The 16,282-nt window shown below is 37.2% G+C and overlaps 1 protein-coding gene across 1 annotated transcript; it reads left to right on the top strand.

Moving 5' to 3' along the window:
- Positions 1-4,672: 4,672 nt before the first annotated feature.
- Positions 4,673-16,213, top strand: LOC137403557 (periodic tryptophan protein 1 homolog). The gene is made up of 11 exons (XM_068089511.1): positions 4,673-4,906; positions 8,875-9,032; positions 9,123-9,205; positions 9,990-10,092; positions 10,905-11,012; positions 11,358-11,479; positions 11,707-11,936; positions 12,370-12,481; positions 13,419-13,637; positions 13,751-13,853; positions 15,704-16,213. Exons 1-11 carry the CDS (start codon positions 4,779-4,781, stop codon positions 15,928-15,930), a joined length of 1,593 nt encoding a protein of 530 aa, XP_067945612.1. The 5' UTR covers positions 4,673-4,778; the 3' UTR covers positions 15,931-16,213.
- Positions 16,214-16,282: the final 69 nt, after the last annotated feature.

Below are 16,282 nucleotides of genomic sequence, written 5' to 3'. Positions count from 1 at the left end.
TCACGAAGTTGAGCTTCATGAGCTTTTTCAACGTTCCATTTCATCACCTAATGTCCAACTTGTTCTATAGTTTCGTGAATTTTATGATAGGTTTGACTTTAATGCCATCAAGATGTATGCCATCACCATCATTAATCTATGGCCTAAGAACTTGACAATTTTTTTTCGGAAAATGCATTTATTTTTATCGAGACTCAAACCTGACTTGACTACAGTCAAGAATTTGCTTCAGATGATCATCATGGAGTGCACCAGTAGGAGCAATCGTACTCATTCATATCTACGATCAAAACCACTATGCAATCCAATCACACACTATTGAAATACCTCTGGTGCTGCCGAAATTCCAACAGGTAGTAAGAATCCGGTACTGTTCTGTGTAGTTGACTTGATGATAGCCAGAATCAGCTTCAAGATGAAAGAATATTTTATCCAGTCAAAGCTAAGTAAGACTGCCATCCATATACGCAGGTTGGTAGACCTCTCGTCTGACTGTTTGAATTTAAATGAGAAAAGGGCCCACATATGTGTACAAGTTTTGGTAGTGGTCTCATTCCACTACTCTGTAGTTCTTTCGCAAGAGACATAACATCTATTGTCACCATTTTACCAAGATTGTCCTTGACTTTAGGCAGTAGGGGTTGTGGCACTGAGCAAGCTGTACAAATTCACATAGGCTGTGTATTATCCTTGTGACTGGATATTATAAGAGTAGTCCTTGACAAATCCTGGACTGTGAGAACTGTAAATATTGTTGATAAATCGAAGCTTGATTATCTTCAACCTAACACTGCATGTCAGTAGTCACATACATATGCAGGCTTTTCGGCTTAGCAAAAGGTCTGATTATGTGAGACAATATATTGTTTCGACCATAGATTTTGAACCATATTTGCGAACGCTTCAATGATATTCTTGCTAAGACCATGAAGGCATGACTTAGCTTGAGTGAGTTTGGCTGCTTGCACCACAGTTTATGTGATCTTCATAACTGACGCATTAGCTTCGAAGTCTAGTTTGAATTTTGTTGGCTGACTGTTGCCATCGACAATAGCTGACCACTAGGATTGAGAATAGATGCTTTTCATCTCTGTCATCACATAAAAGAACATTACTTCGTGTGTTCTCAGATTTAGCCATTGCAGGGTTAGAGTGTTTGGTATATGCTGTCGCTTTCGAAACTTTTGTCGAGTGACCCATTTTGCTACACTTGTTACATCTATCTGAAGAGGCAGCGCAATGTAGCCTGGTGTGTGTCAAACCCTTACAATATCCACGAGTACCTGGTGCTGCTGGTTTACGCTATCAGATAGATAATGATACCTCTTTGACATTTTCAACTGTGAAAACCACTGGATGTATGGGCGCTGATATCTCTCATCGTCTTCGGAGCTAATTTTTGCGATCTGTGAATTTTTACAGCTTGTTCTAATGTTACATCATGCGCACAGCCAATCAGTTTCTTTCGAGTATTGTCTTCTCCAGGGCCTAGATCCATTCCGTTGCAAATAAGGTCTACATGTACACCACTGTATTAATCCGTGGAGCTTTCTGATTCACCTCAAGACGAAACAATATTTCATAAACTTCAAACAATAGTCCTTCTACTTGTGATCCGAAGTTGAACAGGTAACGATCATGTAGAACATTACACTCTCCGATACAATATGTATATAAGACTTGAACAATAACATCTATGTTGCTCAAATTGTCATTGTACCGAGGGCTGGTCCCAACAATTATTACGGCTTCAACCCCTTTGCAATGTTTTAACATAGTAACCTCAGGTTATATCAGGCCGTCTGTTTAATTTAGTATAGAAAATTACTTCCAGCTTGATACAAATATTTTGTCATCCATTGTATCCTCCTTGTTCAATAGCAAATTAATAGCAGAAAGCTGTTGCATTATTGTATAGCTGGCTGAAACGCAGGAGTTGACATGGTCTTGGCTGACTTTGATCTAATTGAATTGGAATTTCAATTATGGCTTTGGCTTAGAATTGGAATTTCAATTATGACTCTTCTGAATCCGAATATGGTAGACCTGCTCCTTCAAATTACTTCAGACCATACTCTACCACCATGTAGTGTTTTAGTCATGTGATATTTGATAGTAACTACACACGGAAAAATCTAATAGAAAAAAAAGAGTGCCGTTACTCTGAAATAATTTCTTTGTTGAACAAGTTAACATAAAAATGTCAGGCCTCAGAAATGACACCAACGCTTAATGAGGAAAGCCAACTGTAAAGTATGTAACGCAATATAATGTGATTATGATTACACCATAATTTTCACATACACCATAAATGTTAAAGACAATCCTAAGGGCTATCTTAAAACTTGGATACTCCAAAAAAAACATTTAAGCTTGTAGCGATGGCAATGATGCATTTAAATACAGGAGAATGAATTTATCTTTTCTTTTTAATCTCCCGCTTTGCTAATGAAAGAGCCATAGCATAGCTAACCTTCTTGAGTCTAGGGTAAAAAACAAGCAAGTAGTGGGATTAATTTCATTTTCTATCCGATCCTGCATATTTAAACAGTTATGCCATTTGATGAAGGTGTGAGTCATCTCACACTGCTTTGGCTTAGTTATTGCTAGCTATGTTGGCTAAAGGTTAGCAAGTTAAGCAGTACTGTTACTTGTGATTTACTGGTAAGTAATATTTGATTCAACTTGTTTTGGTCTATCTTTCTGTAAGGCATCGCCTGTTGCTGGGTTAGTCTGTGGCAATAAAAAGGTTCAATTAAAGAGCTGCACATATCCAGGTAAACAAAACTGTCGGAAGATCGTAGGGGTATGGCCTAAAGTTTGTAGGTAAAATTTATGTTAGCTGGACACATGGATGTCGAAGAGCATTTATTGGCTTTAAATTTTAGTTGTCAAGTTTTTACCAAGTCTTCCACTCTGGTTAGTTGGTCTTGAAGTGCCTGACAGTCTGCGACACAAGCTACGGGCCTGTATAAAACTGCATTGTCAGCAAAAAGACTAACTGATGTTTTCTCACAATTTCAGACTCCAGGAAGGTCATTGATGTATATGAGGAACAACAGGGGCCCCAGCACCAAACCCTGGAAACTGAAAAGAGCCTATCAGAGAGCCAGTTTTAAATCCAAGCCACTAAGTTATGATTTAGACCCAGAGACTTGAGTTTGTAAATAAATTTACAGTGCGACACAGGGTCAAAACCTTTGCTGAAGTCTAGTACAACAACATCTATCTGTGAATTGCTGTTGCTATATGCAAATACGTCAGACATGGTGTGAATTAATTGAAACTCGCTACTGTGTTTCTGTCTGAATCCACACTCGCATTCATTAAAGATTTCATGTGTATTAAGGAACTGCCTTATTTCATGAGCAATTATATGCTCTAGAAGCTTGGAGTTTTTAGAAGTTTGGAGTTTGAGAGCCAGAATTTTTCAACTCAAGGTTTCCGTTTTAGGACATATGATTTGTCTATCCTCAAAAGTTGATATTTGAAGATCGTCCATAATGAATCAGTTGTTCTTGAGTTTTCCAGTCTCACAAGATGTTTGAGGAGTTCATTTGATTGTTTAAGTATTTTAGGTATTTGAGCCTTACTAAAGTCAAAAAGATATCTTGCTGAATGAGAAGCAGTTGTAGATGCCTGCGGCAAAAATATAAAGAAATTGAATGTTAGTGTCGTGTGGTCGGAGAAGCCCGGGTCTCCATCCATAAGGTTTGGATCAGGATAAACTTTTAAAACAGGTGATTCAAAATGTTCTCTTCTAAATGAGTTGGAACTTTAACATGCTGAGTGAGGTTGTTTTGCATTGTAAAGGACAAAAACCTCTTAGCTAATGTTCAACCTGATGGTAAGATTACAGGGCTACTATTACTCCATTGAATCTCGGGAAAGTTAATATTCACCGCAACACAAAACTGCAATCAGAGCTGTGTTAAAAAAATGAAAAGGGAGCTAGAAACGCAATAGCAGCCCACTAAACTGACAGGAGTTAAGAGAAAAATGCTCATTGCTTTGTCCATGTTTTTGGAAAAAATCTGTTACTTGGTGGAAGTACATTATGATATACTGATAATTTGCATATAGTTATTGCAGATTATTGATGTCTGTTTGCACAGTAGCATGCATGCTAAGCATCCCTCAGTGAAATCGTTTGAATATATTCATAAAAGCAATGAATGTCTGAATCTAGTATACTGATCCATAGGCCTATAGCACTATTATTCGAATATTCTGGAAAAGAAATTAATTGCAAACCCAGTTCCAGCATACATGCTACAGTTAGTGCTAAATGACAAGTGCAAGCTTCTGAGTGTACATCCAGAAAATCACGCTCGATAATAATTAGGCTAATGCATTGCTCTTGTAAGTGTTTTGTTGTTGCACACTTTATTATAAAAAAACTCCCGAAGAAAATGGCGCTCTTCAAAAACACAGCTTTAAATTTTAGGTAAACGAACTCATTTCATAGGTGTTAAATTTTAACGTGCAGTCAAGTCTAAAACACGCTCTATTATGCTAGTACTGTACAAAAGTGAATAAAAACGGCACTTACCTATTACAGGAAATACAATTATTGGATCTGGCACAACTGCCTGCTGATCTTAACGTAGAATGGGGCGATTGCTGCTGATCATACTTCCATGACTTAGTGTTGATCTCAGTTTACGAAGCATGTTGTTGAAGACTTCGTGGCTGTTTCTATTCTCAATGTACAAAAGCTGTTTTGTAATTTTGGACCACCTTATTTAGTCTTTGGAGTTAGGGCTGTTATATTTGCAATGGCCAGTTTAGTGTCTAGTTTATGTTGGGTAAATAGAGGTGTAGCTAAAACCAGGCCTGAAAAGTTAATATTAAAGCCTTCCGAGCTCAAAAACGTAATCAACGAGCTAAAAGGAACATCTACCAGGTGAGTTTTACCTGGAAAGTCTTATTATTATCAGCTGGTTTTTATGTTAGATTAGCGGTTTAACCTATTTGATTATAACCAGGAATACGCTGCTAAGAACGTTGAAACCAGCCAATCTTTGTTTAGAAAGATAAATGCTAAAATTATTTATGCATAAATTAATTGAATTAGACTGAGCACATGTCGTGCTCTTATTTAAGTAGTTGGTTCAATTTTAGGTAGCAGCATATTTCTTAATCTCGAGTTTTAGACTTCTGTAGTGTGGCGGTTTATGCCAGAAGCATGTCAAGTGTCAACCAAAAGTTGCTCTTCATTTTTTTCAAAATACTAATGTAACAGACCCTGAAGGTAAGCTGACTGACAAACTAGTATTGCAACTCACGAAGCTTAGTTTATTAAAATATTTTTGCATATTCTATTCAACATTTTCCTCCATGGTTAGGTTTATGATTTGTTAATAAAACTAATGCTGCCAGATGTTTGACCAAACTGTTTGTTTATTTGCATCGTCAGTTTAAGGTTGATAGTAGTTGAGAATTATATATTAGTTTCTCAAGTTAGTAGCAAGATGGTCAATTGTCAAAGTAAGTATTGTACCGCAACAATTTTAAGTCGTTTCACTTTTCATCAAGAGACCATTAAAAGCACTATTCCATATTTTAAAAACATCCATTTGCAGTGGCTTGATAATTTGCAAAAGCTACATTAGTATGTACATGTAGAACATTAGTCAGAATGCTATCAGAATTCATAAAAAGCTTTAACTAATTTAGTGACTACTGTAACATATAATGAACACTGATAATTGGTGATTCCGCAGCAATATACAGTCAAAACTTTTAAGATGTGCACAAAAGATTGTTGATGATAAAACAACAGTCAGTTAAAAGTAGCCATTGCAAAAGGAGCAGTAAGATATGAGAAAACAAAATTGGAAATACTGTGAAGTCGCATTGGATAGAAAATGTGATTCGCCATGATCATGCATAGAGTGTCTTCTAATACAATCTAATACAATCCTTCTAATATTCTGATGACAAATGCACTAGTTATGATGATAAATGCACTGTGCCAAAACATAATCATATAAGTTTCGCCAATGGAGTAGCTTGCTTTTTAGCAGAAAAAAATGTTTCCAAACTTTACTGGAAGTAATCACTAGTTTATTGTGTTGCACATTGTTAGCCATATGATTGGTTATGCAGTACATTGTTTCATTGTTTAACATATATTCTTGATTCAGTAGTAGCTGGTTGTTAGCTACCACTCAAAAGCAGTACACGCTCTGTATGGGAACAGCGGTTTTAATGTCGAGTAAGTTTTTACGTGTGAACGTTATGCGAATTTCATGAACTGTTTGGTATGTTTTGTATGTTTCCACTCATAATACTCTAATTGAGTTGATGAGAGTATTTTTATATTTATTGATATACAGTATATTTTCTGCTTATTTAAATGGAAAGATACAAAATATAACAGTCAAATGAGGGATGGAATTGGTCAAATATATTTTTATCCCGATAAAGGGATCACTAAAGTGTGAATGGTAAAGGGGGTGGCTGAAGGCTATACTCACGAGCGATACCCTTTAGCCACTCCTTTCATATCAAATTGCTTGAATCTTGCCAAGCGCCTCGTCCTAAAAGATTCCAACAAGTTTTTTTAGTGATTTTTATCCTGTCTCTCATGAATGTACTGGAGTGATGATTCATGTGTATTTATATTAATAAAATTATTTTTAGGGTTTGTGTTACATCAACATTCGCATCATCCAAGTTAGTTCAAAGAACTTAGTAGAACATAAATCGTAAGACAATCATACCTCGGCATGCGAGTGTCTCAACATATGAGAAATTTGAGATATGAGGAAAAATCTGATCAAATCTTCGCCTTTAGATACGAGACAAATTTGAGATATAAGCTTCGTTGAGGATGTTTTCGTCGCAGCCAGTTGGTGGCTGAGTACGAGAACAGCATTTTTCAATCTTTCTTGTCGAGTCAGTGTAGAGTTTTAAAAAGGCGGGCTAGAAGTGAAGGTGAAAACGAGCAAAACCGGAGGAAGATAATAAAGATGAATACAAAGACAAAATAAGAATTATATTAGAATTAATTAAATTAGAACGCCATGGCGCTCTATTTTTCATTCTTTCCTCTAGAGTGGTGGTCAATTGGAGGTGTCATTTAAATAGAGGCGGATGTTGTATTCTTCAAATGGCTTGTCATAATTTTGGGAAATAAACTTAGCCCTTTTACGGGCGATGCGAATGTTGCCAATATTTTGCCCCCTCTTTCCAGCGGAGCGATGTTAAACCTTTTGGATGCGATAAATCTGCTAACATACCTCCAACTTGTCAGGATCTTTTAATAAGTATGCATTGAGAAACCGAGAAATACCTCTACCAGTTTATATCTATTGCTTGAAATTAACCTGCGATAATATTATAGCTTGTGTCCTGTTTTGCAGTTTGTCAGAGCTTTTAATTTTCACTTTCTTCTGAGTTTGAACATTTATTTTTGTTTTATATTTATATTTACCAATGTGACATAAAAGCTCATTACACTCATTGATATGTTCGCTACAGTTTGTAGCCGAAACTAACTTTTATGTGCAGTTAAGAACGTCAATCAATTGTAAGATCAGGTTACCGCAATGATGATGTCAAATGATATGCTATAACTGCAAATTTATAAGTTATATTATGATAATCTATCAAATGATACAAATATATGTTCATGAACAAGTGACATAAACGAACCATACTTAAATACAAAAAAATAACATAAACTAACGCTTTTAAAACAAAAATATTTGCATCGTTTTCTCGGATAGCTGTGTTCTGATTGTTGCTTTCGATGAAACAAGCATTTTCTGGTTGTCCAATACCTTCCACAATGGCACAATGTTTTCTGACTTCAACTCTCCTTCTGCACTGTTGAACTAGTCGATATTAGCGTCCAAACAATTTTTTGGCAGAGCAATACTTTTATGCGATGCGTTTAGCACGATTGCAATGTGTAATGTGTAACATCTATCTATCATTGTAAAAGTAAACCATTTTTATATACATGTAGATGTACTTCGAAGTATCAAGACAATGGTAAACAAGGAACTACTATTAGCCTGAGACAGTTATTAATTATTTCTATGGTGTTGCTTTCAAAGTTTCAACGAAAACCAAGCGAAAATCTTTTGGAGTTGGACACTGAGAGAATTGATTGTTATTGACATAAAAAATTCATTATTAATACGATTTTGTGGACACTTCTACTGATCACTTGATATTATGGGTCCATAAAGATCAGATTGTCAAAGTGGTGGTCAATTGGAGGTTGCGTTCAACTAAAGGGTGGCGCTCTGTTTTTCAACCTTCTCTCATAGTGGTGATCAAATAGAGATGCAGTTCAATTAGGGGTTTTACAGTAAATTTAGTGTAAGATTAAAACAAATTTATTTTCAAGTGAGTGCTTAGTAAACTAAATTCATTTAAGCTAAATTTAAAGTTCATGTTACGTAGCGTCACATAAGTGTAACGTATAGAACTTGTTGCCGTCAAGTATCTCCCATACCGCCATTAGTGGTAGGTCCCGAAGGTAAGCTCTCTACACAGTATTGTACATGTTACTTTTTATTGCAGATCATAACCACTCAATAAGTATTTGTTACTTTGCGAGCGTAGGTGGGGAATTAGAGCAATTAAAAACACCTTTTTTCATTGTGATATTTTATTTTAGGTGATTTTTCATGGGGAAGGAACAGATTAATTTGTATTTAGTTATTTTAGATAGGAAATATTGCTTTGAGATGCGAGAGAACTGACATACGAGCTCAGTCCCGGAACACATTTAGCTCGTATGTTGAGGTATGACTGTATTGCTTTAGGTAACAAGCTAAAACAACCAGTCTAATTAAAACCACGGTTTTTTGGTACATGGAAATGAGGCTTTAGACTGTAAACTAACATTTCTAGTGGTGATGAGGATCTTGAGGAGACCCTTCCTCACAAGCCTGTCCAGAACGCTCCTATTGATAAGGAGGAGAGTTCTAGCTCTGAGTTAGAGGAGCGCGATGAAGATCCGGATGATCCTTATAATCTTGCTGCTTACGATGACGAGGACCAAGATGAAGGTGTCTATTTAAGTACTTACCACTATTATCTATAGAAAGCTGTTTTGAATAGAATTGCGTTAAAATACAGCTAAATTTAAATCTTTACAGAGCATCTGCTTGAGTCTACTATAGCTGGAATGACTGTTTACGCAGACAATAAAGATGATCCATACATAACCCTGCCTGATGAGGTATGGCCTCTAAATCATTAACCTTGGTTTTATAAACCTTGATTATATTTTAGTCATCGTTCTACATGTACATGTCTTTTAAAAGCAAAAGGGGAAAACCTCTCTAGTATAGCTAAATGTTTCACTTTTTGCGAACTAACTCTGATTGCATTATGTAACTGCACGCTGTCACACCAGGACAAGATTCGTGCTTTCAGAACTATTGCTAAACGCAAGAATGATGTAGCAGCAGTCTTTACTATAATAAGAGCTGTGTTCGTCCGTCGGAGCAAAGCTGTGGTTGGTGATTGGAAAAACGATTCCATCATCTGGGATTCAAACCCATGACAGTCAACTTTGACTCCTGGCGCCTCACCACCTTCACTAATCGTTCACCTTCATGTTGACTTATTGTGCATATACCTATTTTCTGTGCTGAGTTGGCACACCTGGTGATCTCTCACAGTACACCGAATTGTAATGGTGTTAGTCAAAGCCAGGGCTGGAGGTTGGAAAAAGAGATTGCATCGTACGGGATTCAAACTCACGACATTCAGTTTGATAGACCGACACTCAACCACCTTGGCCAATCAACTGCCTCCTGGAATCCAGAACCATTCTCCCCTGTCATAGGAGACCACCAGGGTATTAGTGTTTTAATCTTAGGCAGAATTTGAATATTTATTATTTGCATTATGCTGAATGATGATGTCTCAGATAGGTCACCAGCTTTTAAACATATTGACCATTTATTGTGAGCGATTTAAAACTTTTCATCCAGTAATTGCTACTAGTTTTAACACAGGCTGACGAGGACGAAGATAAAGAGGACTTTGAGATCAAACCTTCTGATAATTTGATAGTCGCTGGGCGAGCTGCTCCTGAGTGTAGCATTCTAGAGGTCTATGGTTAGTATTTCAAAGACGGTGTTTAGTATTGGCTATTAGTGTGGTAAAATCTCTATTTGTGGGGTTTAATCAGAAAGGAGTAATCTCATCTCAGAAGCTTACCGTATCATTTTCTGCTATGGTGCAGGCAGTATTAGCGTCTATGGTGCATGAATATGAGGGATCATTATCGGGGTTGGAGTGATGGTGGGGAGTGAGTCAGGGAAGTTGAGGGAGGAGTAGGTCATAAGAAAAAGAGAGTACATGAGGGAGGGGGTGAGTTTACGGGGAGAGAGAGTGAGAGAGGGGTGAGCGAGAGAGGGGTGTGTGAGATATTGGTGTGTGAAAGAGGGGTGAGCGAGAGAGGGGTGAGTTTACGGGGAGAGAGAGTGAGGGGTGAGCGAGAGAGGGGTGTGCGAGAGAGGGGTGTGCGAGAAAGGGGTGTACGAGAAAGGGGTGTACGAGAAAGGGGTGTGCGAGAAAGGGGTGTGCGAGAAAGGGGTGTGCGAGAAAGGGTTGTGCGAGAGAGGGGTGAGTTTACGGGGAGAGAGAGTGAGGGGTGAGCGAGAGAGGGGTGTGCGAGAGAGGGGTGTGCGAGAAAGGGGTGTACGAGAAAGGGGTGTACGAGAAAGGGGTGTGCGAGAAAGGGGTGTGCGAGAAAGGGTTGTGCGAGAGAGGGGTGAGCGAGAGAGGGGTGAGCGAGAGAGGGGTGTGCGAGAGAGGGGTGAGCGAAAGAGGGGTGAGCGAGAGAGGAGTTAGTGAAGGTTAGCTCAGTTTTTACCATTATTAATGCTATCAGCGACCTCTGTTATACCTATTGTATATAATTACAGTGTACAACCAGGAGGCATCTAACTTATACTGCCATCATGATATTATTCTGCCTGCATTTCCCCTCGCTACATGTTGGGTGAACTATGATGTTGAGACAAAGTCACCTGGTAAGCACTTGACAATCCATTACAGGTCATGTTGATAACAGTTCCTTGCAATCCACTTCTATACTGTTAAATACCTTCATTAGAAGATATTGTTGCTAGTGGCTCTGCATGTATGCTCAAAGTAGAAAAAATGCTTGGAGCAGCTCAATTGCTAAACCTAATAAGGGTAGAACCTTACATCTGTCCATCGCTACATTCCTGCTATAAACTGGGATGACTCACATTCTATCTTTCAACCCTGCTGCTGGTACTCGCTTTTCTCTGTGTACATCAGCTGTTTGTGGCATTACAGAAAAAGTATAGTGTATTGATCTATTCCTCTTTCTTAATATTTATATATTAAAGGTAACCTGGTAGCCGTGGGTTCAATGGAGCCTGTTATCTCTCTGTGGGAGCTTGATGTGGTGGAGGTAATTGAACCGATAGCAACTTTAGGCACCAAACCTAAAAGAAGCTCCAAAAAAAAGGTGGGTTGTTTGCATATAATGTGAGATTCACTTTTAAGTTCTACAAGAATTTCCTGGCAAGATCACTAGTTTTGTCTCATTAAATTTCAGAAAATAGTAAAACTATAAATGAAAACATCCATAAAACTGTTCATGTGCTGACTCTTTATCCACTGATAAGTCATCGCAGCATCTCACTTTTTTTGAATTACACATGCATCATCCTGTGTGCTATCTTACTTTGTTAGAAAACCAAGCAAGATAGCCCTTTGTCAGGTCACACTGATGCTGTGTTAGACTTGAGTTGGCACGCTTTGGCACCAACAGCGCTTGCTAGCGCTTCTGCGGACCACACAGCGGGCATATGGGATCTTTCAGAGGGCAAACAGGTTCTCAGTCTTCCTCATTCCGAAAAGGTTCAAACACTAGACTGGCATCCTAAAGAGTCGTCTGTACTTCTTACTGGAGCGTTTGATCAGTGAGTTCATAACTAACATACAGTATGCTCTCCAACATGAGGCTACTTTTATTCTATATCTGTTCTAATTCACGTCAGTAAAAACCTAATAGCAGCCTTAATTGTAACATCGTTATATTTGTTGTCACAAATGCTAGAACATTATAATGCATCAACTGCTGGCAGTGTTGTATCTGCTATCAAAGTTATGTTTAATTTAAACTTTAAAGCCTGTCGATTGATTGAGAAGGTAGAGACAGTCAGTAGACTACTTGTTACCTTTAGAGGACAGACCAATGGAAGCTCTCACACAGAATAGCCATCTTACTATTTGACAGCTTCTACACTTGTACATGTACAAATATTAATCTTTGTTTTTTTTATCAATTGCATAGAATGAAAAATGTAATGGTGATCCATGTAATGGTGTTTAACTTGTATACATACTCTTCAGTGTCGTTCGTCTTTTTGACTGCCGCCATCAAACGAGCTCTTGTCTTAAATGGAAAATCAAAGGAGAGGTGGAGAGAGTCCTTTGGGATCAGTTTAGCCCTTTCAATTTCTTTGTGAGTACAACGACTTATTATTTGGGGTCACTATGTTAGTGTCTTACTTTTACCAGGAGGTGATTGCATTAGATAATTACTATGGGTTTTTTATCCTTCATTTTTTCGTGACGTCATTTTATCGTTGTCGGCCATCTTTATAGACAATTTTATCGTTAAAAACACGAAGCTTTGGCAATGAATTTTTGAAAACGATGCTTTTGTTTGCAATTTTTTTATTATAGTATCAAAACAACACCAAAAAGTACTATTAAATAAAAGAAAAACGATCATTTTCTACAAATATGGCGGCTTTTTCGTGAGCGAGCGCATGTGCAAAAAACTTGATGACGTCAAAAAAACGATGGATACCACTCTATGTACGCCTATACCCTATGATATTTTTGCATGCCAACACTGGCATACAAAAATTGGCATGCTAACACTGAAACGAATTAGAATCATATAATTGTATACCAAATAATTTTTCATTGTAATAGTAGCAAAACAGATTATATTTAGCCATCACTTGCTAATGATTTCACATTTACATTTAAACACCTTTACATTTTTTTTTTCATAATTTATTTCAGCGAAACACTTCTTTCAAGTTATGAAGTTTAAAAGTTACAGTTTTTTGACAAACTTTGAAAATCTTTACAGTTGTATTTATTTTCCCCCTTAAATTATTTCACCTACACCAAACACTTGTCTCATGCTATGTAGTTTGAATTTTAGAAAGGCAAATGTTGTTATATGTTAAATATAAATAAATGTTCTGCTCAAAAACTTTTTTATTACCCGAGCAATGCCGGGTACTACAGCTAGTATCTCTATATATATAAATATGCTCTCTGTTCACGATCACTGTCCTGCTGTCTTACCAGAGTTTTATTCAGACTCTCTGCACTGCTATTTTAAAATGTATTCATATCGCACATAAACACTCTTTATGAAGGCATCGGACGACTCTGGTCACATACATTACATGGATTCCCGAAAAGACAAGAAATCTATATTCACCTTACAAGCTCATACATCTGCAGTCACTGGTCTATCACAATGTCAAGATTACAATGGTTGCCTAGTAACCGTTGCTATGGACTCATTGCTCAAAGTTTGGGATATATTCAATCAGAAACCTTCTTGCATTCTTGAAAAGAAATTTAAGGATCAAGTATGTAACATTCAACCTTTACCTTTTCGTTAAGTTTCATTATCCTGTGCATGGTATAAGTGGTCCCGACATAAAACACCAAACTTATTTTTTCATACATTTATTAATTGTAGGGTGGGCTGACCTGCGTCGGCACATGCCCAGAAGCGAGTTCTATCCTTGTGCTTGGTAGTGAGAAATGTCTGACAATATATGATCTGATGGACTCGAATCAAGGTGAGGAAGTTCCGACAACTCCAACAAAGTTGTCATCAGTATTATAACTTTAGGGTGGTCTTCAAAAGCCGCCCTGCTGTAAGGCTAAGTAAACTAAGGCTAAGGCTAAGTAAACATGGTTGGTTGCATGCTGAACTTAATTTAAATGTACTTTTTATGCATCGTTACTTTTTTTTATTAATCCTAGTCAAAGGTGAGGAGTATTCAATCCCTGTTCTGCCAATGCGATTAGCTCATGAATAAAGCGCATGACAATTTCGTAGTGAATTCCTTATCTGTTACCGCCCATATCTATGGCTTTCAACCCTTTTGCCTATGGATTACAGCTCAAGCATTTAACTTATTCCTCAGCTTCTTTTGTTCACATGATTTGGTGCTCATGATGAGGTTTCGTGATAGACATGCTCAAACATGAACTAAAAGCATCTCTTGTGCGACTTGGCAAATGTTTACTCAAATTTTTTCAGTAATTCTTATGCAGGGTGAATATGAAACTACTTGCTGAATATGAAACTACTTGCTGAATATGAAACTACTTGCTGAATATGAAACTACTTGCTGAATACGAAACTATTTGCTGAATACGAAACTACTTGCTGAATACGAAACTACTTGCTGATTACGAAACTACTTGCTGATTACGAAACTACTTGCTGAATATGAAACTACTTGCTGAATATGAAACTACTTGCTGAATATGAAACTACTTGCTGAATACGAAACTACTTGCTAAATACGAAACTACTTGCTGAATATGAAACTACTTGCTGAATATGAAACTACTTGCTGAATATGAAACTACTTGCTAAATATGAAACTACTTGCTGAATACGAAACTACATACTGAATATGAAACTACTTGCTAATATAAAACTATTTGTTCAAAGCAGATTACATTTCGATGATCATTTGAATATATTTATCATAAAAGCTCAGTTTTTATCTCATAAAGCTTTAAAATATACGACAGTTGTACTCAGCAAAATTGAACGATGAAATGGACTCAAGTCCAATGTGTTCGATCTCGTGCCATTGCCCAAGTCAATATCGACATTACTGCAGCGCTTGCTCAAGGAAAAAACTGTCTTGCATAAGAGAAGTTTATAAACAAATTATGAGGCTCAAAAGAAACCAGTGTTACAAGTTTCACTTTCGACAAAAGACTAGCATTCTCGGTAGCAGAGCAGTTAGTGTAAAAGGTCATAGGTTTGTTTGTTACCAAATCTCCTTTTTGCATTCCCATAAGTGAGCGAGAAATTTCTTGTGAAATTTACTTCCCATGTATATTGTTTTTGTTTATTGGCTAATCAGAGTTCCGCAATAGCTAAAACTAGTGGATACCAAGACTTTTAGCATCTATGAGTTGTCTGTTCATTACTACTATTTTATTGTTGGTTGTATACATTGTCTTCAAAGTTTTGCATTGTCAATGCTTGGCTTCCATAAAATTCTTTCCAATAATGATACATACTTCGTGATGGGATCAATAGATCAATACTGACTGTTCAATATTGTATGTTTTTTTGATAGCCCAGCTTAGCCTGATTAAATGCCAGTGGGAGAGAACACGCTGCCCTCACTGAGTACACATTGATTGTGGTTCTATCGTGTACTCCTTCCAATTAGTATTTCTCTGATAGATTGTTATACCATTCAACCGAACTGAAAACACTATTGGTACATTATTATCACTGTTAATAATTATTATCAATTACTGTTGTGTACATTGTTAACACCCTGTCTGTCCAGCCTATGTCTGTCTGTCTGTCCAGCCTATGTCGACAGATATACAAATGGTATTCCAAGCAACATGTATTCAGGTGATTCCTTTCTGTATGTTCATATTGTAGCGAGAAAACATTTTGAAAAGAAAAACAGCACAGATGTGCAGTCTAAAGCCATTGATGAAGCCATGGATGAACTCAACTTGAACACAATGGACTATGATGAAGATGAGTTGAATGAGTATCTCGGCAATATTGCCGAAGCGCCAAAGAATGACCAACCTCTGAAGTCTAAAGCAAATAAGCATCAAAATCGTAAGAAAAAAATGGCCAAGCGGAAGTCGAAAAAATGATGCTTGTAGTTTTTAGCCGTGATGCTCATGTTAATTAGATGTGAACAAGCTGGAAAACTGCATGATTTTCTTTTTATCTAGATCACTAGCGTAATGCTCCGTAATGATTTGTAATAATCTTAAAGCATCCTTGACATCTTGGAGAAAGGAGAGTATGAGGCTTGGTGTGATTACAAGCATGGGCTGACTTTAATACCATCAACTATCTGTGAAGTTCTGCCTTCTTATTCTTGAGTGACACTGCTAACTTATTCAGGAGTTGAAATATATCTGTCATACCATATTCGCATGCTGTATCATTGATAGAGACGGACATGTTTCAATAGCGAGGAATTAGATTACAATTACATTT

This window comes from Watersipora subatra, chromosome 9 (assembly GCF_963576615.1).
Source record: "Watersipora subatra chromosome 9, tzWatSuba1.1, whole genome shotgun sequence".
NCBI lineage: Eukaryota > Metazoa > Bryozoa > Gymnolaemata > Cheilostomatida > Watersiporidae > Watersipora > Watersipora subatra.
The sequence above is the reverse complement of the archived record's forward strand: the minus strand, read 5'-3'. Positions and strand labels throughout refer to the sequence as shown.

Coding starts and splice junctions, on each gene's coding strand:
- LOC137403557 (XM_068089511.1), top strand. CDS start 4,779: ATGGCCAGTTTAGTGTCTAGTTTATGTTGGGTAAATAGAGGTGTAGCT. Junction 10,093..10,904: donor TAGCATTCTAGAGGTCTATG/GTTAGTATTTCA, acceptor ATATAATTACAG/TGTACAACCAGGAGGCATCT. Junction 12,482..13,418: donor TTAGCCCTTTCAATTTCTTT/GTGAGTACAACG, acceptor CTCTTTATGAAG/GCATCGGACGACTCTGGTCA.